The 25922-nt window shown below is 35.9% G+C and overlaps 1 protein-coding gene across 1 annotated transcript; it reads left to right on the top strand.

Annotated features, from left to right (window-relative positions):
• The first annotated feature begins 6886 nt into the window (after nt 1-6886).
• On the top strand, nt 6887-17982 carry LOC142630378 (glutathione S-transferase U9-like). Its single transcript, XM_075804365.1, has 3 exons — nt 6887-7051; nt 11968-12123; nt 17461-17982. The coding sequence occupies exons 1-3, from the start codon at nt 6887-6889 to the stop codon at nt 17833-17835; spliced, it is 696 nt and encodes a 231-aa protein (XP_075660480.1). The 3' UTR covers nt 17836-17982.
• The last annotated feature ends 7940 nt before the right edge of the window (nt 17983-25922 follow it).

Below are 25922 nucleotides of genomic sequence, written 5' to 3'. Positions count from 1 at the left end.
GGGCACTAACACAAGGATATTGGTGGCCCAATATGCAGAGGGAAGCTCAGGACTATGTAAGAAAGTGTGACCAATGCCAGAAGTTCGCTCCTAACATCCATCAACCTGGAGGAGTACTTAACCCTCTCTCCAGTCCTTGGCCTTTCGCTAAATGGGGATTAGACATAGTAGGACCATTCCCGAGGGCTGTGGGAAACAAAAGGTGGTTGCTGGTGGGGACCGACTACTTCACCAAATGGGTAGAGGCTGAGCCCTTGGCAAATATTAGGGATGTCGATTCCAAGAAGTTCGTCTGGAAAAACATCATCACCAGATTTGGAGTACCACATACACTCATTTCGGACAATGGCGTTCAATTTGATAGTAGAGCTTTTAGGAAATACTGTGGTGACATGGGCATCATAAATAGATATTCCACTCTAGCTTATCCTCAGGGAAATGGGCAGGCCGAGGCCGTTAACAAAGTGATAGTTAGTGGACTCAAGAAAAGGTTGGACGATGCGAAGGGCAAATGGGTAGAGGAACTACCACACGTTCTATGGACGTATCGAACTACGCTGCGCAGATCCACAGGAGAAACGCCATTTTCTATGACTTATGGGGCCGAGGCAGTGATACCTTTAGAGTTTGGCTTCCCCACATTGAGGACGAGTACTTTTAGCCCAGAAAATAACAACGGCCTCTTGGAGAAGATCCTAGATTTAGTTGAGGAATGGCGAGAGACAGCTATGGTCCAAATGACTTATTATTAGCGGAACCTTAAACGAGGGTATGATGCCCATGTGAAGCTCAGACCACTTGCGCCTGGGGATTTGGTCCTGAGAAAGGTCGTAGGTACTGCTAGAAACCCAGCCTGGGATAAATTAGGACCGAACTGGGAAGGACCATATCGGATTATTTCTGTAGCAGGTATAGGGTCATATCGACTAGCTGATCTAGATGAAAGAGTTGTACAACGTCCATGGAATGTAAACAACCTTCGAAGGTATTATTATTAATAAAAGGCACTTTTGTCATTCGTGGTTTAAATTATAAATGTATATGGACTTATCAATTACAACTCTCGAAATGTCAAACAGAAACTTGGTTATGCATGGTCCTCGGACTACATACCTTGTGGAAATTGATATCTTATTATTTGTTAAACAGAACCTTAGTTATGCCGAGTCCTCGGGCCTTCTACTTTGGGAAAATTAACATCTTAAGTTACTTTTACTAAGTATCAAATAGAAACTTGGTTATGCATGGTCCTCGGACTACATACCTTGTGGAAATTGATATCTTATTATTTGTTAAACAAAACCTTAGTTACGCCGGGTCCTCGGGCCTTCTACTTTTGGAAAATTAACATCTTAAGTTACTTTTGCTAAGTATCAAACAGAAACTTGGTTATGCATGGTTCTCGGACTACATACCTTGTGGAAATTGATATCTTATTATTTGTTAAACAGAACCTTAGTTACGTCGGGTCCTCGGGCCTTCTACTTTGGGAAAATTAACATCTTAAGTTACTTTTACTAAGTATCAAACAGAAACTTGGTTATGCATGGTCCTCGGACTACATACCTTGTGGAAATTGATATCTTATTATTTGTTAAACAGAACCTTAGTTATGCCGGGTTCTCGGGCCTTCTACTTTGGGAAAATTAACATCTTAAGTTACTTTTACTAAGTATCAAACAGAAACTTAGTTATGCATGGTCCTTGGACTACATACCTTGTGGAAATTGATATCTTATTATTTGTTAAACAGAACCTTAGTTATGCTGGGTCCTCGGGCCTTCTACTTTGGGAAAATTAACATCTTAAGTTACTTTTGTTAAGTATCAAACAGAAACTTGGTTATGCATGGTCCTCGGACTATATACCTTGTGAAAATTGATATCTTATTATTTGTTAAACAGAACCTTAGTTATGCCGGGTCCTCGGGCCTTCTACTTTGGGAAAATTAACATCTTAAGTTACTTTTGCTAAGTATCAAATAGAAACTTGGTTTTGTAAGGTCCTCTGACCACATGCCTTACTAAGATTTAATTTTTGATTTTTTGTCGGACAGAACTCTGGTTAAATTTAGACTTAAGTTATATATCTTTAAGTGTTGGGCAGAAATTTGATATATCTTTCAATTGTTCCAAACTGCTGAAAATGGACCTATTTATCTCGTTCTTTCTGTTCGCTGTGTGCTAATGAGAACTTTATAGTAAACATAAAGATGAAAAAATGAAACAAACATAACTCAAATGAAAATCAAATGAAATTGTCTTCCATTAATCATGTCAATATATACATCATTACATGGAAAGTTTCAAATATAGAGAAAAAGAAGCCCTAAGCTCGTGGAGGGGGGTCTTGCTGAGAAGTACTGCTAGCCTCGGTGCCTTTCAGTTCCAATTCAAAGGCAGACATGAATTTTTTCCCTTTGTCTGTTGTAGTGATTGGAGTAATGATAGGCTCCATACCTTGGCCTAAGCCCTTCTCGGCATCCCCACCCCCTTCCTTCTCTTTATTGGAACCTGAAGGTTCTGTAGGATCTGGAACGAGCTCTGGGACCGTAGGAGGAAAAGCAGGAGGAGCTGCCTCAGGGGTAGGAGCAACAGCATGAGCCTCTTCTATCTCCTGTATGTCAAGAGGAAGCCAAACATTCTCGGATTTCCTCAGCTCAGAGGCTGAAGGAACCCCTGCTACATTTAGAGCTTCCCCCCAGACCTGCTGACAGTATTCTCGACACAAGGCCGCGAAAGCCTTTGTCAGCTGGTCTTCTGTTGCAGCTACCCCTTCCTCATAACTCGCCTGTTTGGCGGCCTCCAGGGAGCGCTTGAATGTGCCGGCTTCCTCCTTCATTCGCGCGAGCTCCTTCTCCAAGTCCGAGCGTTCCTTCTGGGCTTGGGAGAGCTCATCATTCTTTTGGTGGAGAAGCTTGCGCTGCCCTTCTACTTGTGTCCTCATAGTTCTAAGGCTGGCCTCGACACCATCTCTTTCTCTTTTCAGATCAGCCAGCTGAGAGATGAGTTTCTCATTTTCTGCGAGGGCCTGGCCTAGGGACTTCTCAGTCTCCATCCGAATGTCAGCCTCCATTCTGGCCTTCTTCCGAGAATCCTCTACAAACTTCTCGGCTACGAAGACTTCTTGAACAGCCTACGACAAAGTGTTAGAGAATTAGATATAGCAGAACACTCATTAACAATCCGATATTATGAAAAATGAAATATTCATAAACAGTTAAACTTACAAGGGCTAATTCCCTTTTTAAGCAGAGACGAAGTGGAGGTTGGCTTATTTTTCCAAGGTTTCCATATCCTTGGGCAAGAAGGGCGTTCCAACGCGTCGGCCAGGTGGTGGGCGTGACGCTGGCTGGGTACCCTAATGCGGAGCGCAAATTGGTACTCCGTCTAGTCTTAAGTCAGGAGACCAAGTAGCCGGTGCTCGACGCACTTCGGCCATGTCTTTGATCTCCCCACTCTCAACTGAACGAGCCCGTCCTTTGCCCTTGTCTAGCTTCTGCTGCTGAGTTGGCTATGGCTGTTGTCGTGGCTTCTTTTGTTTTTCGCCACCAGTCTCCTCGGCCTCCCCCTTTCTTTTCTTCTTAGGCTCCTCAACTGGAAGTTTGGGTTCGGCTGGAGGAGGGGGAGGTGGCAAAGATGGAGGAACTTGGGAACCTCCCGCCTTCTTCTGGGCAACTTTCTCGCCTCTCTTAGTTAGAAGGCCTTGAAGCTTGTCCATGTCCTCCTCCTCAGAATCGTCTTCTGGATTGGCAACAACTAACCCTGCAATTCCGGAGGCCTCGGTGGGCTCTTCCTCCTCGTCAGATAGCACGACAAACTGGTTCCCGCGGGGTCTTTCAACGTCCTCGATCTGAAACCGGTCTATTTCGTCGTCCAACGTGTGCGAAGAGGATACTTACTCCTCCGGAACAGCAGTTGCTTGAGAATGCGTCAAGAGAGGGATCGCCGCGATGGGTTGCGTGTATAGGATGGTGTTAGGGTCGTCGGGGATGTCGTGGTCGGCAAGAAAGTGCGGCCTTGCTACGTTTATTCTCTTACGCCTCCTATTCCCCACGATAATTGCGTTCTCTATCTCCTGGAAATCCGAGGATATTGGGTCGTATCCTAGTATTAAGTGGGCCGCTCTAAGTTGCAAGTCTCCATTCACAAATACTTCTGAGCGCAGGACGCGATTCAGATCAGCAACGTTGCAGTGGCTTAAACGAGGGCGCATGAGTTGTTTATCTGCAAGAAAGAATACCAACAAAGCCGAGTACGGTTAGATCTGCAGTGCGTATGAGAAATCGAATTGGATGATGTGTAAAGGGAAATAAACAAATGGAAAATTTTGAGATTGAAGTACGGGGTAGAGAAATTAACTCCTAAAGAGTCACACCTGGGTCTCCCCATACGACTGGGCAGTGAGGGCCATCATGCCAGTTGCCTGAGGCGATGAGGTAGTCGTCCTTCATGCCTTTATTAGACTTGGGCAGACAGGAAATCAGCCTAACTACACTAGACCTTGATTTAATGTAGTAACCTACTTTTGTAAGTTTGTGACACTCATACATGAAGACAACATCATGCCAATTGAGGTTCAAGTCCATCTGCTCATTTAGAGCGTCGACGCTTCCTAAGACCCTAAATACATTGGGTGCGCACTGGTCTGGGCACAACCTGTGATTGCGAAGGTATTCCCTAGTTACGCTTCTCATAGGGAGGGTCATCCCACCTTCTATGAAGGCGATCATGGGGATAATGACCTCTCCCGTTTTCCTAGAATCACCTATGGCTTCTGCCGGACAATATTTTAAACCTACGTCACTGGGAATGTGGTATTTGGCCCTAAAGCCTTCCATCCCAGCGGTGGTATCAACTAAACACTTAAATCTACCCATTTAAAAGAAAGGAAAGGGCAAGTTTCAAGAAGGAATATGGTTAAGAAGGAAGCCGAGGACAGAATCCGAGGAGAAAAAGGTACAGAAAGTAAGGACTTACGAGTTTGTAGTTATGCGAGTTTCAACGGGTTTCTGAAGAGAAAAGATGATGATTGACGCTTTGATGTGATTGAATTCTGAAGAAATGAATGAAGGAGCAGATTTCCAAACGTCATGACGTGCGGGAGGCGGCCTCGAAGTTGGATTTTTCCCGCCCAAATTTTCAGGAGGTGATGAGAACCATTGGATGTTCATCTCACCGTTGAACGTGGGGAATAGGGTGTAACTTGCAGTCATAAATGCGTGCGTTTTGGAAATCGAAGCGCTAGATGGTATTTTTTGGGAATAAAATGACCCCCACACGCATGATAATGTACGAAACGTGTGGAGGGAGTTCTGGTCGGATCAAAACCCTATTTTCCTCCTCGGACGAGGAAAAATAAAGTTTTGAGGGGCTATTGTGGGGACTAAAAGGACCTAAGTAAGTGTTTGGGCCTCGGGCTTTGTTGGTGGGTGCTAGTTTGTTTTAGACTAAAAGCCTCTTAGAACTGTAGCTCGGCCCATGAGTTGAGAGTCCGAGGATTCGTCCGAGGACGAATATCTCCTTGGAAAGACCCACGATGATCCTGGGATTCGCCAAAAAGATCAAGGCAGAGTTCTGGAAAAACCGTTGGTTAAGAGGGGGATTTAAGCACCCTCCAGACGCAACGGTGTGAGGGAAATATCTTAGAAAAAGGCTGCTACCTCCACATTAAAGACCCTGCACCTACCTCCCTGGCCGCATTAATGGGAAAATGACCCCTGAACAGTAGAATAAAACTTTCTAGCTATTGTATAAGGACTTCAAGAAGGTGGTGGGAAAAAGGGAGGGGAAGAAGAAAAAGAACTAAGAACTGTAATTTTGGCATAAAAGAGAAACAATACACAAATCGTCCTCGGCTTACGTTCGAGGAGGGACCCTTGTCATATTTGTTTATCATTTGCAAAGATTGTGGCATTTTAGCCTGTTTGTCAAGTTTCCAATATCCCTAAACTAGATTTCAAATCCACATTCTACAAATCTTATTGTTTAAGGCTCATTGGGCCTGAGCCCATGTCTATCTTTGCGTCCAGGTGCAATTGTGCGGTTACAAATAGTATTTAAATTATATATATAGGAATTATATTATGCATCTTATTGTATATCTTTAAGAGTTACAAGCTATTATACATTATCTAGACTCACTAGTAGTTTGTCTAGTTTTTTGTTTTTGTTTTTGCTTTTTTTTTCCCTTTTCATTTATTAATCTCTAATACCAAGACTATTTTTTTTACAAGTTTCAAATACAAATCTTCAATGCCACTTTATATTTTATCAATCACAACTTGCAATGTATTCATTGAACTTTCCTTATAAAATAACCAAAGTTTAAAATAAAAAATAATTAAACACATGGCATATTATGATTGATGAAGTATAAAATGAAACACAAAATAAAGTGAGATAGATAATTTGTATTCACAGTTTCAGTTTGCGAGTTTGCTCTAGGTCCTACACGTGCATAAGCAGGTTAGTGAAAAATTCACGGTTGAATTCATGCCTCTTTGTATGGTAAATATAACCTGGCTTATCGATCGGATTTATACTGTTGGAGGTATTATACTTACAGATACTGATCGCTTGGTTATCTGATAGGGCTGCTTTCACTATTCTGTTCTTTATGACTGTATACATATTTTGCTCTATTCTTCTTATGTATAAAATAGTTGTATGATTATTAAAAAAAAAAAGTTGTATAACTATTAGTCTATTAGGCTATTGATTAGTGATGACAAATGTGAACGACCAAAAGTAAAAATGGGACTAGTAGTGACCGACGTAATCTATGACGAATATTGTGATTTCTTTATTTGTTTGTTTTTTCCAAGAAAGTTGACTATGTATGTAAGGCTTCCATTGCAATTTGAATCTCAATATCACACACAGAGATGGCGGAGGAAACCAAAGTGAGGCTACATGGAATGTGGGCTAGTCCTTTCGTTAGGCTTGTGAAACTGACCCTCGAAATTAAAGATATACAATCTGAGTACGTTGAAGAAGATTTGGAGAACAGAAGCTTAGTGCTGCTCAATTACAACCCTATCCATAAGAAGGTTGCTGTACTTGTTAATGGAAAACCATTTATTGAGTCACTCATCATTCTTGAATATATTGATGAAATCTAGAAGAATGGTCCTCGATTTCTACACGAAGATCCATATAAAAAAGCTCAACTTCGCTTCTGGTGTAGTTTTGTCTATAAATAGGTTAGTGAAAAATTCATGTTTGAATTCATGCCTCTTCGTCAGGTAAATATAACCTAATGCTAATGCTCAGGTCTTCTTTTACGTGAGCTAATGCTAATGCTCTTAATATACATCAGCTAGACTCACTAATTAGTTTGGCTTAGTTTTTTGTTTTTGTTTTTTTTTTCCTTTTCATTTATTAATCTCTAATTCCAAGACTATTTTTTTTTTAAAGTTTCGAATACAAATCCTCAATCCCACTTTATACTTTACCAACCACAACTTGCAATGTATTCATTGAACTTTCCTTATAAAATAACCAAAGTTCAAAATGGAAAATAATCAAACACATGACATATTATGATTGGTGAAGTATAAAGTGGAACATAAAATAAAGTGAGATAAATAATTTGTATTCACAGTTTCAGTTTGCGAGTTTGCTCCGAGTCCTACACGTGTATAGTTTATTGCACAAGCTCGAGCATGCGTACACATGCTTAACTCTTTGCGTACGCATGCTCGAGCTTGTGTACTCATACACATGATTTTGAAACTAGGACCATTCAAAGAACAAAAATAGAGAGAGATTCAAGGTTTTTAAGGTTAAACTGAGGTCGAACCGTGCTGATCTCATAATTAATATAATAATTATTTAATACAAAAATAATTAAAATAAATGTGTAAAATTATGTATATATTGATGAAATCAATATTTATAGAGATTCAAATATATCTTAATTCAAGATAAAGATAAAGATAATATTTCTTATAATTTGTTGCATAGATTTAGTAGATACTCTCTTAACTATTTAAAATATTTTAACAAAATTATATCTAAAATATAATAAATTAATATAACTAAAAATGATTTAAAAAATTTAACTGAAAAATTAAACACCCAAGTACGTAACCTCCATTCATAGAGTAAAAAATAAAAACCCCACCCCACTTACGTTTCCCCAAGATAAAAAGTTGAGAAAATAAAAAAGTTAAAAACAATTCAAGAGTCATTGAGATCTCATGAAATATAGCTTTTAGCTTTAAAGTAAATAATTCAATACATCCGACACCACTCACGTTTCCAAGCCATCAATATTACCAAAACCCTCTTTTGTTTTCTTTTCTTTCTCAGTTTACTTTTGCCAACACGGTAAGGCTTCGTCTCTTTCTCTCCCTTGTTTCTTAGTCACGGTCTTCATTGGTTCTCAAACAAACAGAGCTGAAGGCCAGGTGCAAAACAAATCCTCTTTATCTCTCACCCGCTCATCTTTCTCTCTCTCTCTCTGCCGCCTCTCACTTTTTCTTTACTAGATTTGGTGGACAGTGAGTTAGTGACTACATTTTTTTTTTCTTGGCAGATCGCCAGATCTGATATGTCGTGTAAGAGATCTTGGCTTGGAAGACCGCCAAACCTGTGTCCGGTTTTCAACACCGAGCGGTTTGACCGCGATTCGAGAGGTTCACAGAAAAACTGATATTTCTGGTTTTGTTACTTTAAAAAACCGTTTTGATGAACGGTTTACGATTAACCCGGTTAGATCGTACGGTTCGGTCCAAGTTTAAAAACCATACACATACATGTTCTTTGAAGCCAGATTCAACAAATTTTTTTTATGATTTTCAAAAGCCGAAAGTTAGGAAAAATTAAAAAAAATTAGAAAAATGCTTGAAATGTTGAACCGATTGTTGGGACCCTCCCTAAAATTATAGAAAGATTATAGAAGGAATTTAGGAATATAATTTGGGAAAAATAAGGTTATTTGGACATGCTAGCATGCAGTGCTAACTTTATACTATAAGCAATTGAGGCAGTTGCCTAAGGCTCCAAGAAGAAAAAATGCCCCCAAATAGTTATTTCTTTCGTTGTAAAGTATTAATTAAGTTGAAATATTAGCCAATAAATAAAATAATAACTTTTTATCAAATGAAAAACAATAAAAAAAGAGAAATGCTACGTCTATAATATTTTTCACAACACTTTTACAACAAATTTTAAGTAACAGATTGTTACAGACTGTTATAATGGTAAAATAATAATTTTAGTGGTGTGTTCAAATTAGAATCAGTAACAACTTAACACCTAGGATTTGTTGTGAAAAATATTGTGAATTTAAAATTTATCAAAAAAAAAAAAGAAAGAAGAAGAAGAAGAAGAAGAAGAGAGCAATGCACCAAAGAAAAAAAAAAAATCACAACATTTTTCATAATAATTGAGTTGACAAACTTTTACTAGTTTTTATCTCAGTCCACCACTAACATTACTCTTTCACTTTCCACTATTAATTTGCCACATCAACATGTGTGAAAAGTTTTGTCAATTTTTTGTGTTTATAGACTTTCTAAAAAACAATTCTACGTGGTTCATGTTAATTAATAATAATTTTGCATCTAAAATAAAATAATAAAATTTTAAGTAATATTTAATTTTTTAAAGTTATATTTAAATATATAAAATGTCTCAATTTCAGTATTAGCCTTAGGCTCCAAAACGCATCAATCTGCCCTTGCCAGCATACACGTGGGCATGCCATGGAATTGGCAACATGCATGAGGGGTTGCCATTGGCATGATTTAGGCATCCCAACATGCCCAAATATGGTAGTCTCACGTGCATACTGCCAACCACGATTGTAGCAACGACATCTCTGCATGCATGACTCTAGCCTGGACTTAGGCTGTCGTCGCAATCTACATCGGTCCACGCCCCGAGTCGATCGGTGAACCTACTGTCACCGTTCCACATTCGACTGGAGCTGTGTACGCAGATTTCTACTCAAGTATATGACTTTTCTTCTCTCAAATATTTTGCTATTAACGTGTCATTGGTTTATTTGATTAGAACTTTTGTCATGGATTTTAGTGATAATTTGTCTACTTTTAGAAATTTTAATTTATTAATAATCTCTTTTATCTTAATTATTATATTTAATGACTTGTCATTTAAGTTGAAGATCTAGCTGGGACAAGTTGAAGAACTACTGATTAATTTTTTTTTAAAGAGAAACAATGACTTTTGGGTTTTTTTTTTTGGTGCTGAGTGTGACTTTTGGGTTCTTCTAATTATATTATACTTACAGATACTGATTGCTTGGTTATCTTAGAGGGCTGCTTTCACTATTCCGTTCTTTATGACCATATACATATTTTGCTCTATTCTTCTTATGTATAAAATAGTTGTGTGACTTATAAAAAAAAAGGTTGTATTAGTCTATTAAGCTATTGATTAATGATGACAAATGTGATTATGTGAATGGCCAAAAATAAAAATGGGACTAGTAACCGACGCAGTGACGGCTCCAAGAATATTTTTTAGGGGGTCATTTAAATTCGTGTTAAAGAGTTTGATAAGGACCTCTTAGTAAATATTTTTTTTTTCATCTTGATCATTATGATAATATTGATGAGATATTTCGTTACCCATGATTCAAAGGAATATTTTTTTAAGTCAACATGAGTTCTTTTAGATAATAAATCTTAGGTAGGAGATAAATTTTGCGGTATATGTGACTTCCTTATAAAAAATTTATTCATAGTATTAACAAGAGAATTAAAGATAAATTATAAGTTCATTGGGCATATGTTTTCCTAGTATAATGAAGATATTAATTATTATTGCTAAGATTAAATCTTGTAAATTATATATTCTCTATTACTATAATAAAGTTATTAATTATTGTTGTTTAGTGAATTTTAATTATTATCACTTAGAATAATACTCTAATTAATTATTTATTAGTTTTTGTTTTTACTCTCTTCAATTCTTTTATTTAACAATTGAACTCAATTGTGACAACTTACAGGTCTTTGTAATTCATTAAGAAGAATTTTGTTGTGTTTTTTACGTTACTCTATTAAGAATTCAACACAACAATAAAATCATTAAAAAAAAATGTCTTCACTCTCTACTGTCTCATGCCCCACTTCCACTACCTTACACTTAATTTTCTTTTAGTGTTTACATTTTACAGCTCATTTAATTGTCTTTTTCTGAGATTTAAGATCAACAAATTATTAATTGTTGGACTTGCTATTTTTTTTCCTGAGATTTTATGGGTTTGTTTGGATACCGCTTATTGCGGAAAACTGAAAATACTGTATCAAAAGAATTTTTAAATGTGTGAATAGTGCCGTGAGACTTAGTTTTAAGAAAAAATTTGCTGAAATCTGTACTTATGGATCCTATGAACAGTACATGGGACCCACACAAAAAATGCAGCCCCTAGCACAAACGCAAATGCGTTTGTATCCAAACTAACACTATATTAAATTGGTTTAATGTTGGGTTTTTTCTTTTTGTTTAAGAAGGCCAAGATAAATTTTAGTATCGAATTGATTTGTTCTTTGGACTTATTTTAGGGGTTCAAAATTTTCTTTTAAGGTATTCAAAACAAAAATATTTTAAAATGTTATATGTTAAAAAAAAAAAAATCACTACTCAGGGGGTTCAACCATGTGGCGCCACCACTGGACTGACGTAATCTATGACCAAGCATTGTGATTTCTTTACTCGTTTGTATTTTTGAAGAAAGTTGACTAGAGCTGGTTTGGGGAAGGTGACAACTGACAAACAACTATGTACAAGGCTTCCATTGCAATTGTACTCAATATCACACACAGAGATGGCGGAGGAAAACAAAGTGAGGCTGCAATGAATGTGGGCTAGTCCTTTCGTTATGCTTGTGAAACTGACCCTCGAAATTAAAGGTATATAATACGAGTAGGTGGAAGAAGATTTGGTGAACAAAAGTTTAGTGCTGCTCAAGTACAACCCTATCCATAAGAAGGTTCCTGTACTTGTTGTTAATGGAAAACCACTTGTTGAGTCACTCATTATCCTCGAATACATTGATGAAACCTGGAGGAATGGTCCTCGATTTTTACCTGAAGATCCATATAAAAAAGCACAACTTCGCTTCTGGTGTAGCTTTGTCCATAAACAGGTTAGTGAAAAATTCATGTTTGAATTCACGCCTCTTTGTATGGTAAATATAACCTGGCTAATCGATCGGATTTATACTGTTGTAGATATTAAAACGTTTTTATCTTATAAATCTTATATATTCAAGTGTCTCACTTACCCAAAAAAAAAAATCAATATTTATTTCTTATATTATTAAAGTGACACTAATCTATATATTTATCATATCAATTTGTAAATTGTTCATAAAAAAAAATCATATCAATTTGTAAATTTATTTTTAGTAAAATTTATATATAGTATACGTTTTTAGACCCCTTAAATACAAGTTGTTTAACCTAGTTATTTGGCTAAGTGATTACTTAGATAAATTATTCAGTTCTAGATTAACACATTTAAATCATATTATGTAAATAATGCAGAAATATAAAGAACATAACAATATGATGACCTAGAAAAACCAAATTGGTAAAAAACTTGGAGAGGATTTAACTTAGCTATTCTCAAAGTAAAAAGCAAATCCACTATAAAGAATCAAAATTTACAATAAGATTTAGACCACTTACATTCTATTGCTACCACATGTAGAACTTATTGACACGACCATGTGCAAGCTCCGAATCCACAAACTCCTTCTCTATTAAGCCTTTGCAACACAAGCACCCACACTTGTGACAAAAAACACAAACTCTCCTATTTGTGACTCCAAGACCACCCTTGAATGTTTAGATCATTAGCACTTTTGATGACTAGAGAAGGCAGCAACTTCTACAACACCAGATCTTGAGATTCTTCAAGGAATAAAACTGGTAGAAGATATGAGAGAGCTTTTTGGGTACAAAACCCTAGATACAAAAGAGACACACTCTTCTCTCTCTGAAAAGCCTTATAAAAACGTGCTTAGAGTTTCTTTTATATACTAGAAGAAGTAAATTTGAAACCCTAATCCTTTTTGGGCTTGAACTGTTGTTGGGCTGAACTTAAAATTCTGCAGATATGTGTTTCGATCGATCGAGCCTGTCTCTCGATCGGTTGAACTAGGAAAATTTCAAATTCTCTTTTCTGCAGCTTGCTTGTTCTTGGATCTTGACTTGTATCACTTTAAGCATTGTCTAATAATACCTATAGACTCTAGGATCTATATCTAGACAAGTTTGTGCTTACAATTTGCCAATTGTTCTAAACTTTTAGAACCTAACAATCTCTCACTTTGACAATTCGTGACAAAACTTACATACAAAATGAAATGCTTAAATACAAGGACTACCCAATACAATAAATTGCCCAAATACATCACAAATCCCAATCTAAGACTCCTAACCTAGAAGTTGCAAGAGAAGGTAGAAGGTCTTAATCAGAAGGTACCTGTCTTTCCTGAAACACTCAAAAGAACACATCACCGCATGTGTGGAAAGAAAGACATATAAAATATGAAACACAAATATAAAAAAAAGTAAACTAACTCTCCCCCTAAGTTAGATACATCAAAAAACATTTTATATTCTCCCTATTTCAAAAACAATTTCAACTCTCCCTAAACAAAACAAACAAGATTCTCACATTTCATCTATTTCTCCCCATTTTTGTCATGTATTGACAAAGACAACCCAATTAGAAGGTAGGCAGAAAACATACGCAATAGAGAATAAAAGAAAATAGAAAATTAAGGGAACATAAAACAATTCAGCTCTATAGAAAATAGAGACAACTCCCCCTATGAAGAGCAACAACTCCCCCTATGAAGAGCAACAACTCCTTCTAAGAACAACAAAGATTAAAAACAAGTTTCTCCCCCTATAAAAATAGGAAAAACAAAACAAGTTTTGGGAAAAATTTAGGAGATCGGGAAAATAAAGACACACAAACCAAACTTAAAAACACTTGAAGAAAAATATTATCTCTTTCAATAAATGCAAACTTGACACTATGTGACCCACAAATAGATGCATGAGAAGAGAAAATATATACATATTTATTATCCATCATATCTCAAAAAAATATTTTCCTTAAGTTCACACATAAAAAATAGTATATACAAAAATGTACAAAGGACTTAAAAGTTAATCAATCAATTTTTAGATCAAGTTGAGTACCCAATTTAGCAAAGTGTATGCATGTTATGTGTGAAAACAATGAGAGATATAACTGCAAAACTGCAAGATGGATACAAAAAACAATGCTATGCATGTGAATCATAAACACAAATGATGCATGAAAAGATAGATTTGTCAAAAACTTAAAAACTGAAAATTTTTTAGTTTGGATCGGTCGAGCAACAATCAAATACCATTTAAGTCAAGCAGAAAACAATGATTAAAAATCAAGGGATTTTTGATCGGTCGAAAATCACATTCGATTGATTGAAATTCTGGAAAAGTGGATTTTTTTTGAAAAACATAAGTAGTTTATGCAGAAAACACTCAATTCAAATAATTTCATGAATGAAATTATTTGAATGAGTTTAAATGTTTTTCAAAAATATTAGTTTTCAACCCAGAACTTCAAATCAAAGTTTTTAATCATCAAAAACATAATTTTTTCCAACCCTTAAACATATTTTGCATCAAACACCATAAAAAACATAATCTTGGATGGCCAAACCAAATTTACACACAATTTCATGTACTAAGTTTAGCAATGAATAGCTTGTGAAGTGTGCGCAACTAGTAACAGCATGAGATACATGTGAGGTGATAAGTAGATAGCAATTAATCACAATTTCTGCATTATTCATCACATAAATTTGAAAGTGACTATTACCTTAAGAGTTACATCTTATAACTCCCACATCTCTTAGAAAACAAATTTGCAATCTTGTAATTTTTTTTTATTTTAGCCTTATAATTTACACGCCATTTTTAGTTCAAAAATTTATTTTAGCCTTATAGTGTACACACTATTTTTGTTTCAATTATTTATTTATTTATTATTCCAAGACTACACCTGATTTCTTTTTGTGCATGTGCTACACTTTTTCGAGTACAAAATCTTACGATATACATTAAGGTGTTCATGATTGGTTAGTAAACAGTAGTGAGATGGTTATTTATGCATTTCTCTTAGGATTTTTTAGTCCTTACAATCAAAAGAATGTGACTTCAAAATCAAGAGCATGTGATAAAAAACTATAAACACTCACACAAACATGCACTACAGAGCTAAAACTAGCAAAGTGTAGAAAAATAAGCTCATCAAAGTTAAACAAGGTACACATGCATGAAATGTAAACTTCATATGGCCAACCTTAACTACACATTCATGATGTGTAATACCAAACAAAAACAAAATATTTTTGGATTTTCAAAAAATATTTTATGACAAAAAATAAAAGGCACACATTATGCTTAATGAATAAAATCATATTTATCTAAAAATAATCATGCATTTAGTTGAGCAATACATACTATTCAAGTTTCTCCACAATGCCAAGCATGTTCTAAATCAAGAGAGAGATATCATAATTCAAGTAATCCTTAAGAAAAATAAAACTAGACACAAAATAAAATATATTTGTCTTTTTGAAAATTTTCAATGTTTTTGGATTTTTTTTTAATAAAAAACAACCTAAAAAAAAACATAACAACCAAAAACAAAAACTAAACATGTCTACAAACAATTGAAAGAATTAAATCTAGGATAAGTAAACAACACTCACCTTAGTAAGTCTTTTCTCACTCATATAGCACGAGTCTTCGGCTTTGTAGGTGAAAATTCATGTGAAGCAGAGTGTATTTGAGGGATTACACCAATCTTCTGAGAAAGACTGACATCCTGCAAATTTCTTTCACAAGCCTAAAAAAAATCAATTGAAACAATAGTGTCCTTTTTATTCAAATCATCACAATTAAAAACAGTAAGACACTTAAAATTATCCTTGATCCCTGTCCATGATAGCAGGGATCAAGGATCAATTCTAGGTATAATAACCTAAATCAAGAGCTAACTCATTCTGATACAATTTGTACGTTTTTAGACCTCTTAAACACAAGTTGTTAAACCTAATTATTTAGCTAAGTGATTATTTAGATAAATTTAGTTCTAGATTAACACATTTAAATCATATCATGTAAATAATGTGAAAATATAAAGAACACAACGCTATGATGACCCAGGAAAACCAAACCGGTAAAAATCCTAACTATCCTCAGGGTAAAAAGCAAATCCACTATAGAGAATCGAAGTTTACAATAAGACTTAGACCACTAACATCCTATTGCTATCACATGTAGAACTTACTAACACGACCACGTGCAAGTTCTGAATGCACAGACTCCTTCTCTATTAGGCTTTTGCAATACAAGCACCCATACTTGTGACAAAAAACACAAACTCTCCTGTTTGTGACTCCAAGACCACCCTTGAATGTTTAGATCATTAGAATCTTTGATGACTAGAGAAGGCAGCAACTTCTACAATACCAGATCTTGAGATTCTTTAAGGAATAACACCGGTAGAAGATATGAGAGAGCTTTTTGGGTACAAAACCCTAGATACAAAAGAGACACTCTTCTCTCTCTGAAAAGCCTTATAAAAACGTGCTTAGAGTTTCCTTTATATACTAGAAGAAGTAGATCTGAAACCTTAATCATTTTTGGGATTGAATTGTGTTGGGCCGAACTTAAAATTCTGCAGATACGTGTTTCGATCGATCGAGCCTGCAGTCTCTCGATCGGTTGAATCAGAAAAATTTCGAATTTTCTTTTCTGCAGCTTGCTTGTTCTTGGATCTTGACTTGTATCACCTTGAGTATTGTCTAATAATATCTATAGATTTTAGGATCTATATTTAGATAAGTTTGTGTTCACGATTTGCTAATTGTTCTAAACTTTTAGAACCTAACATTTGCTTTAAATTTTTACATACATATATAAAAGGAAAATGCTAATGAATGCCCTTAGGACATTGGTTAATAATCCATTTAAAGAAAGTTTTTATGAGAAAAGAAAATAAAACAATTAATATTTTGACAGTTTTTTTCATTTCCCATAAAAATGGTGTCAAAACTTTCCTAAATTGGATTGTTAACCAATGCCCTAAGGGCATTCATTAGCATGACCCTATATAAAATAACATAGAATATTGCAAGTTGCGATTCATAGGAAATGATTTAATCACGTTGATTTAATTATCAGGCCGGGCAAGTTATAACCTCATAGTATAGAGTAATGTAGAAGATTGTTTGTGTTATTTAGTCAAGATGCATGCTTATGCACATGTAAGAACACAAATATTTGTTTAAAAATATATAATTTAGAGCTATAGGAACATAGTAATCAGTGCGGAACACAATGAACAATCTTTCATTTTTCAAAAGAACTAAGCTATACAGGAACTAACGCTTGTAAGTTCCGGCATGCAGGTATTTGAGACCATGATGTCAGTACTCACATCCGATGGAGAAGAACAAGAGAAAGCGGCGAAGGAATTTTTCGAGAGATTAAGCACGCTTGAAGAGGAAATTAAGAACATTTTTCCAGAGGGAATTCAAGTCATTGATCAGAAAAATGTGGGACTCTTGGACCTTGTAGTTGTAACTACATTGAGCCATTATAAGGCTCAGGAAGAATACCTTGGTCTGAAGCTTATAGACCCAGAGATGACTCCCCTTCTTTTTTCTTGGCTGACAGCTCTACTTGAGTTACCTTTGGTGAAGGAGGCACTCCCCCATCATGAAAAGGTGGTGGGGTTTCTCAAATATTTGAGACAGGAGACTCTCAAATCTACTTCAGCTTGAATAAAGTCTTTGTTCATAAAAAGGGTTAGCTCTTTGACCAAGTACTTTAAATAACTGGTGGCCAAACTTCGATAAAAAAGGGTTTTATGAAACGGCAATGAATAATATTATATGTACCGGCAGTTAGCTGTTTGTACTAATTTCTAAGACATCTTGCTATTTTTGACTAATATATTTAGTTTCAATATATAAAAAAATTCTACTAGTAAATTTACATTCTTTCTTGTTATAATATAAAACTCCATTAACTATATAATACCAATGGAAATTTTGGAATAAATCCCAGTCGGTTGGTCTAATAGTTCTCAAGGTCTAATGAGATTTATGAGAACTTAAATTCAAAACCTTTAAGCTAGCATCTTAAGGCCATTGCAACGGTTTCGTCCATGTAATTACACAGCGTGTGGTGGACGGGGAATACACCTAGATTGGTTAAACATAGTAATAGTATTGCTTCAGTTTTTGTTATTGAGTCTAAAGTCATAGAGCTTTATTTCTGACCATCTATAATCTGCCACTATGAGCAATATCTTCAAATGATTTAGTGTTTGTTTGAGGATTGCTTATTTCTAGTAGTTTATTGCATAATGTTTATAAAAAAAGATACAGTTTTTGGTAATTTTAAAGTTAAATGTGTTACAAAAAGCTAAGAGATAGCATATACAAAATAAATAAAAAACTAGATTGTTTGCAAAATAGCTAAGACAAGAAAACAATTTTTTAACGATTCTCCAACGCATACTAAGCTCTTCTTACATCCATCTTTAATCTCAATCTATCCCTCCTAGTGTGCGCAGGGGGCATAAAGAATATTAAGCTACAAATTATATAAAGGTCCCATCTACTTTGGTTTCTCAAAGAGCAAAAACATATGGCACAAAAATATGATATATATATATATCCGACATTTATGGTTGGGTTGGTCTTTTCAACGGGATCTAGATTCTCTAGAATTAAAGGAGTGATTCAATTTTCCAGGGGAACATGTCATGTTTACCTAGTAGTCCTCCCAAACAATAAAATACAATAATATATTTAAGATTATTGTTTCAGATTCTAGTAAGAGCAATTAAAATTATTGATAGACTGCTAAAGAGGGGCCTCTATTAATTTTTGCATAGGAGGTTAATTAAATCCATATATTCTCTATTATATTAGAGAAGATGACAAAAATTAAGCTCTACTGTGATTATTTAAAAAAAAATTTATTCAGGTTATTTTTAAGTTGCTTTCTTTTCCACTTTTTGGATATAAGACATGGAAACTTACTTAAGATTGTTTATATATATATATATATATATATATATATATATATATATATATATATATTATGGATAATCTATTTTTAAATATATGAATTATTATATTTTTATTTACTATTTATAATTATATAATTATTAATTATTTATTTATGACATTATTGGTTTAACCATGAGTCTGACCCTAGTTGGACTAGAAAAATGTGAGAACGACTTCCCTTTTCAATTCTTTGTTTAGCCTTGTATGGAGCAAAAATAGCCAGAAAGGGCTCAAAAAGAAAGAATGGGCTTGGAATGAGAGCTCACCACAATCAATTTGTAGAGATAGCAAAGCCGACCTACACTTGACTTCTTATCTAATGAGCTGAAGTTAAGAAATGGGCCTTGTACGTTTTTAAACCCTTTAAACACAAGTTGTTTAACCTAGTTATTTAGCCAAGTGAATACTTAGATAAATTATTCAATTCTACGTTAACACACTTAAATCAGATCATGTAAATAATGCGGAAATATAAAGAACACAATAATATGATAACACTCTTAACCGGTAAAAAACCTGGGAAGGATTTAATCTAACTATTCTCAAGGTAAAAACAGATCCACTATGAAAGAATTGAAGTTTGTACAATAAAACTTAGACCACTAACATCCTATTGCTACCTCGTGTAGAAAACTTACTACCACGACCACTTGACAACTCCGAATCCACTGACTACTTCTTTCCTTGATCTGCAACAACCACAAGTTCTCTTGCTTGTGACTTTGAGACTCCATTCAAAGGCTTCAGATCTTCTTTAAGTTCTTTAAGCAGCAACTGAAGTGATCATCAAGTTTTGGACACAAATCTTAATCTTGATAATCCTATTTGTGTGTTTGAAGGTAAACACCACTAGATCTCATAAAAGATTCAACACACAACACTCCAAAGATATCTAAAACGTATCTAGAGTTTTTCCTATTATACTTGGAGTAAAACATAAAGCCCTACACGTCAAACGGGCTTAGGTTGAATTGGAATTTCTATAGAAATATAAATCTGCACGTGGTTTGATCAATCGAGCCTTGCAAATTTTGTCCAATAAATCCTACAATCACTTGATTCCAATTTTACAATTAATCACACTTTAAGCAAGCCTAAACCTAGACTCTATGCTTTGATCATGGTTTGCCAACATAATATATATTGAAGTTCTAATACATTAGTACCTAAGGTCTTAGAACCTAACAGGCCCACATGATAAGTAGTGATTAACAAGCAAAAATGAATATAAACAGATATATTTATATTTCCTCGGTTAGCCAAGGATGACTTTTACACTTGGGGTATTGCAGGTTACGGTGTTTCTCTCTCTCACCCTTTGTTTTTCAATCCCTATTCATTGGGATCCATCCCCCTTTTATAAGGGTCTCCTTTTCATCCTAACCTTCCACATGGAAGTGGTTAATCTTTCACTAGAAACTTATCACATCCCTCCTTTGGTGGAAGTGCTGAGTGAATTATAGGCTGTCTTGACATTGTTCAGGTGTCATTTAATCTTTAAGAGCAACCACATCAGCTCGTTTAAAAGATTCCATCTATTTTACACAAAAAACCTACTTTTAAGATTTTACACATTCACTTTTACAAAACACCCACATCAGTTCATCTATCCTACCACCTCTATTAATTAAATAATCAATTTTCTCACTTTTTTATTATTTCTCTCAACTACCACACATATACGCACGCCTCTGATTCATTTCTCTCCTTCTCTTCATTTCTGATTCATTTCTCTCTCTCTCTCTATCCTTCTCTTCATTTCTCTTTCGCTCTCTCTCTCTCTCTCTCTCTACCCAGATCAACTCTCCCTCGATCAACTCTCCGATCTGCCTCAATCCACTCCGATCCACTTGCTTCGAGCTCTAATCCACTCCGACACGCTCCACTCTCCCTCTCAATCAACTCTCCGATCTGCCCCGATCCGCTTCGATCCACTCGCTCCGAGCTCCAATCCACTCCAACATGCTCCGATCCACTCTGATACGCTCCGATCCACTCGCTCCGAGCTCCGATCCACTCCGATATACTCCGATCTACTCTCCCTAGCTCCGATCCGCTTCGATCCAAGCTCCGACCACTCCGATCCACGCTCCAATCTACTCTCCCTGGCTTCGATCCGCTCCGATCCACGAGCTTCGAGCTCCGATCTAGTCAAGCACCGATCAAGCGCCGATTTGTGTTTGTGTATCTATGTTTTTTTTTTTTTTTTGAGCAAGTGTTTCTGTGTTGATTTTCAGTGTGGATGTGTTTGTGTGTGGGTGTGTTTGTGTGCATCTGAGGAAAAAGAAGAGGATGAGGAGTTGAGTTTTAGCTGGGTTGGTTGAGCACGGAAAGGAGAGAGAAAAAAAGGAGCGAACGAAAATGATAAAATAATGGTATAGACGAGCTACAGTAATCGTGTTAATATACACAGTTATTGTAGCTCGGGGATGGATTTACAAAATTTTAGACATTTTTAAACCCACTGATGTGGGTGGTTTTTTGCTCAAAATGTGTAAAATTGGTAGTTATGTTTATTTTAGAAACTTTTACATCCACTGATGTGGATGCTCTAACTCGGCTGACATAGTTGGTGCAATGCATTTAATGCGAAGGTGATGAATGCTTCCCTGGAAAGCCTTCCTCCCCCATTATCCACACTTGCTACTGTTGCTTCCCTTGGTTCATGTTCCCAGCCTGTTGTGGGCTTTATCTCATTCTCTTCGAGTGGTCCACGTCCAAGGAACTTCCTCGGATGATCCAAGTCTGGTGATTTAAGCTCCTCTTCCAACTCATCTCAGGTTACGTTGATCAGGGATAGGTAGTTGGGCTAGCACACTCCTCAGACCGAGCTCAACCTGCACTTGGATCCCCCCACCCCCCAGTTCTAATTTTAAAAAAATAATCATTCAAAAAAAAATATTTTATTTTAAAGAGAAACAATTGATTCATTTTAAAATAAAGGAAAGAAACATTGTCTTTTGGGTTCTAATACTATTATACATACTGATTGCTTGGTTATTTGATAGGGCTGCTTTCACTATTTTGTTCTTCATGGCCATATATATATATATATATATATATATATATATATATTGTTACAAAATCCTTGTGTGTATAACAGGGCTAGCTCAACAACTTTGGGGATCTAAGGTAAAAATTTTAAGTGGCCTTTTTTATATTTAAATATTAATTAAATTATATTTATTGAATATTTTTATTTTTATTTAAAATCGATTTTTCTTGCTTTTTGAGATGTAAAATTACTAATTAAGTTTTTGTTTTTAAATTCCTCGGACATTTCTTTTTCAATTAATAATATGTCTAATTCACTTAATTTTAGTAGACTTAGATAAGATTTTATTAATTGATATGATAACTAGTAATAAAGTAAAGTGGGTTAGTTTCTTAGGGAAGTTAGTTTTAGCATGTGAGGTTGTGGGTCATATAGTTGTGTGCTAGTATGTTATGGGCAGTGTATTATTGCTATCAGCTATGTGTGTGGTGTTATGTAGTGTACAGAGGGGCCTTCTGTTTTTGTTTTTCTCTTTTTAATCTTTTATATTTTAGAATACAATAGGCCATTTGTAATGCATTCTATTGAGAAATAAAGGATATAATTTTTTTAATTAAAATATATAGATACATATTATATATCTATATATAATTTTTTTTATACAAATGGGACCTTCTTTTATTTGGGGGTCTTAGGTGATTGCATCACTTGCTTCTATACTTCAGCTGGCCTTGGTGTATAACATAGTTATATGACTTTATGTTGAGGTCCAAAATATTACAAGTATTGAAATAAAAATAAAAAAAAAACTAATGAGCCCTCAAGGATAGGAAAGGCCCAATCTGTGAGCCAAAGCCCATTTAAAATGGGTAAAAGGAAGCCCAAGCTTATGAATGGGTAAGCGTTGGGGCCTTGAAAAGAAAGGAAAAGGAAAAACAAAGCTTAGCCCAGCCTTTGTAAGGAGAGTTTTCTAGGAGCCCATAAGAGGACTGAACCAAGATATGTTGGGATTGCTAGAACCATAGGATCCTCGAGAAATGTAGGAAACAATCAGCTGGGAGTTGGATAGCTCAAGAAAGCATGCTCATGGGCATAAGGAATGAAGAAAGACATGCCCCATTAGCCGCCTGCAACTTAGAATAAAAGACTTTGGAAACAACTAATGACTTAGGAACCAGCACCTATAAAAGGAAGCCTAGTACCTCGGGAAGAGCAGCAAGGTGAACCATAAAGGAAGGTAGCTGAGGATCTTTCAGCCTGACAGGGGGAATATACCTATTTAGAGAAAAAAGACAAAGGATGAGGTAGCCAAAAGGGAGGTTTTGAAAAACCTCTTTAGAAGCCTTGAAAAAAGAAGTTAAAAGTCAGCCCCTAAGACCCCCCAAAAGAGGAAGGTCAGTTGGGGATTTTTTGGAAGGGAATCTCAAAAGAAGAATATAGTGAGAAAATGAGGAAATGACCAGCCACCAATGTTGTTGACACAACATTGGTTCTGGTACCTAGAGCAACAAATGGAGGGAATCAGTGGTACATGAAAAACCCTAGGAAGGTACTATAAAAGGGGGTGAAGCCATAAGCAAAAACCATTCAGCAATAGTGAATTAGAGTAAAAAGATCCTTTAGAAAACCCCTTTAGATTTTAAAAAAGAGAAAAAGAGGGAAAACTTTGTGAGGGATCTTGAGACAGACACTAGAGGATACACTTGGATTCAAAGGGATTCAAACCTCACAAGTCTTAGAAGCCTCAAAGAGCTATCTAAGTCTGTGACTTTTGAACTTATGTGGACCTTGTAACACATCCTAGTGGAAAGAGGGCCTAATGTACTTAAAAATTCAAGAAATAATGAAGTATTACTCATCATTCTAAGGATCCCTAACGTTTTAAATTTCCCTTTTACTGTTCCTTTACTGTTATTTATTGTACAATACATATATATTTTGTATGTATGGATGTGCATAGGTTGTAGGATTCATATTTTGTGCATAACTTAGTTCGTAATCAACCCAATATAGCTGCGGTGAACCAAGCACAGTCCACCAAACAACAAGTATAAAGCCCATGATCCTTAATCCTACTTGGGCCTGGGTACTGTAAAAAAAAGAACCCACATTAAAAGGCGACTTCGCTGGGGACTGGGCAAAAAAGAGTGAAGAAGCAGTCCCTTCACAAAGCATGACTCTAAGGCTAAGGAACAACAAGGGTACTAATATGCACACATGCCTAAGCAAAGCTACTTAGACTTGAGTTCCAAATCCCACAAGTCTTGTGCAAAAGCTCTAAGTCTGTGAGAATTGGGGCCAGGATCCTTGTGGCTAACTCATTCTTATGAAATTCATTTACATATATGTATAAGTATTAGAATGTATATCCTAATCTAAGGAAGTAACAATTATTTGAAGATATGTGTATTGTATAGTTGTTCTTATTCATGGCTTATAAAGGTAAAGGGAAAGGACTCCACTACATAATAAGCTTAGAGTAAGATCCTATAGTTCAAGGAACTAGAGATTCTGGGTTCCATGGATTACAAACCTAGTACCCCTGGGAACCACGACATCACGTTTGGGGTACCACGACATCACGCTCACGAAACCACGACCCACGTCCTGGGATTCACTAGGGGAGGAACCACTGGTGGAGGAATTAGTGCAACACTTTCCCAAGGAAACATCATGGAGGAACCAAGTGAAGGAAATCTTTTTTTAATGTTCACACAATAAAAGATAAGCCCTAAATATTCTATTTTAACTTCCTCCTCGTCATGAACATTATGAATAATTATTTTACTCATTTTGTAAAAGTAACAAGTTATTTTACAACACTAAAACACTTACAACAATATTTTATTGCTTTTGAGGAAATCATATTTTTTTTACTTGAGGAGCTCTATGTGACTTGCGCACAAACCGGTTCATATAACGACCCCAATAGGCCGCGGAGAGCTGGACCTCGTCCAACCACCTACCCTTGGAGGCCCAGGATCCCTCATCACCAATGGACTTGGGTACCATCCAAAAAAGGGAACCCACCAAGGATTGTTCCTCTTAGTGCATTCAACATCAAGATCCCATAAGTGCGGGTTCCTCCAAAGAACTTCCCACCGAGGGACCCTATATAGAATTTTGGCGAACTTCCAAACGCAAGATAAGTTTTATGCATCATTATTTTCTCCATTTTATATTGTGAGCATAATGGATCATCGCCCTACTCTTTAAGAAAATAATAATATTGATAATAAGGGTAAAAAAAGGGTCATGATATAAAATTTAAATAATATTGCCTCACGTTTCGGGGTTGAAGTATTTTAAAAGAAATTCATAATATTGTTTCATTTAAAAAAGAAATAGAAAAAAAGGAGAAGTAAGCGAATCAAAGAGGCTTGATAAAATGTAAATTACATAGCAAAACAATTGCCTCATGTTCTGGAGCTAAAGAATTTTGCAGCAACTTGATAATAACATCATATGGTGCAAGTTAGCAAAATGGACCAGTTCTTTGGCTCCGCCCATGGATCTAGCAAAATGGAGTAGTTCCATGATCCTAGTAAAGCCTAGGAGATCCTTGACTCCAGGAAAGAAAAACTTAGGAGTTCCTTGATTCCAGAAAAGCTGAGGAGATCCTTCATTCCAGCAAGGCTGAGTACACCCTTAATTCCAGCAAAGACTAGGAGATCCTTGACTCTAGGAAAGCAAAGCTTAAGAGATCCTTGATCCCAGAAAAGCTGAGGAGATCCTTTGTTCCAGCAAGGCTGAGTACACCCTAGATTCCAGCAATGTTTAGGAGATCCTTGAC

Source organism: Castanea sativa, chromosome 4, assembly GCF_040712315.1.
Source record: "Castanea sativa cultivar Marrone di Chiusa Pesio chromosome 4, ASM4071231v1".
NCBI classification, from domain to species: domain Eukaryota; kingdom Viridiplantae; phylum Streptophyta; class Magnoliopsida; order Fagales; family Fagaceae; genus Castanea; species Castanea sativa.
This window is presented reverse-complemented; position numbering and strand designations above follow the sequence as displayed.

Bases quoted from the DNA above. Each gene is read 5' to 3' on its own strand.
- LOC142630378 (XM_075804365.1), top strand. From the start codon at position 6,887: ATGGCGGAGGAAACCAAAGTGAGGCTACATGGAATGTGGGCTAGTCCT. The intron at 7,052-11,967 runs GTTGCTGTACTT...ATCCATAAGAAG, and splicing joins ACAACCCTATCCATAAGAAG to GTTCCTGTACTTGTTGTTAA. The intron at 12,124-17,460 runs GTTAGTGAAAAA...TCCGGCATGCAG, and splicing joins GTAGCTTTGTCCATAAACAG to GTATTTGAGACCATGATGTC.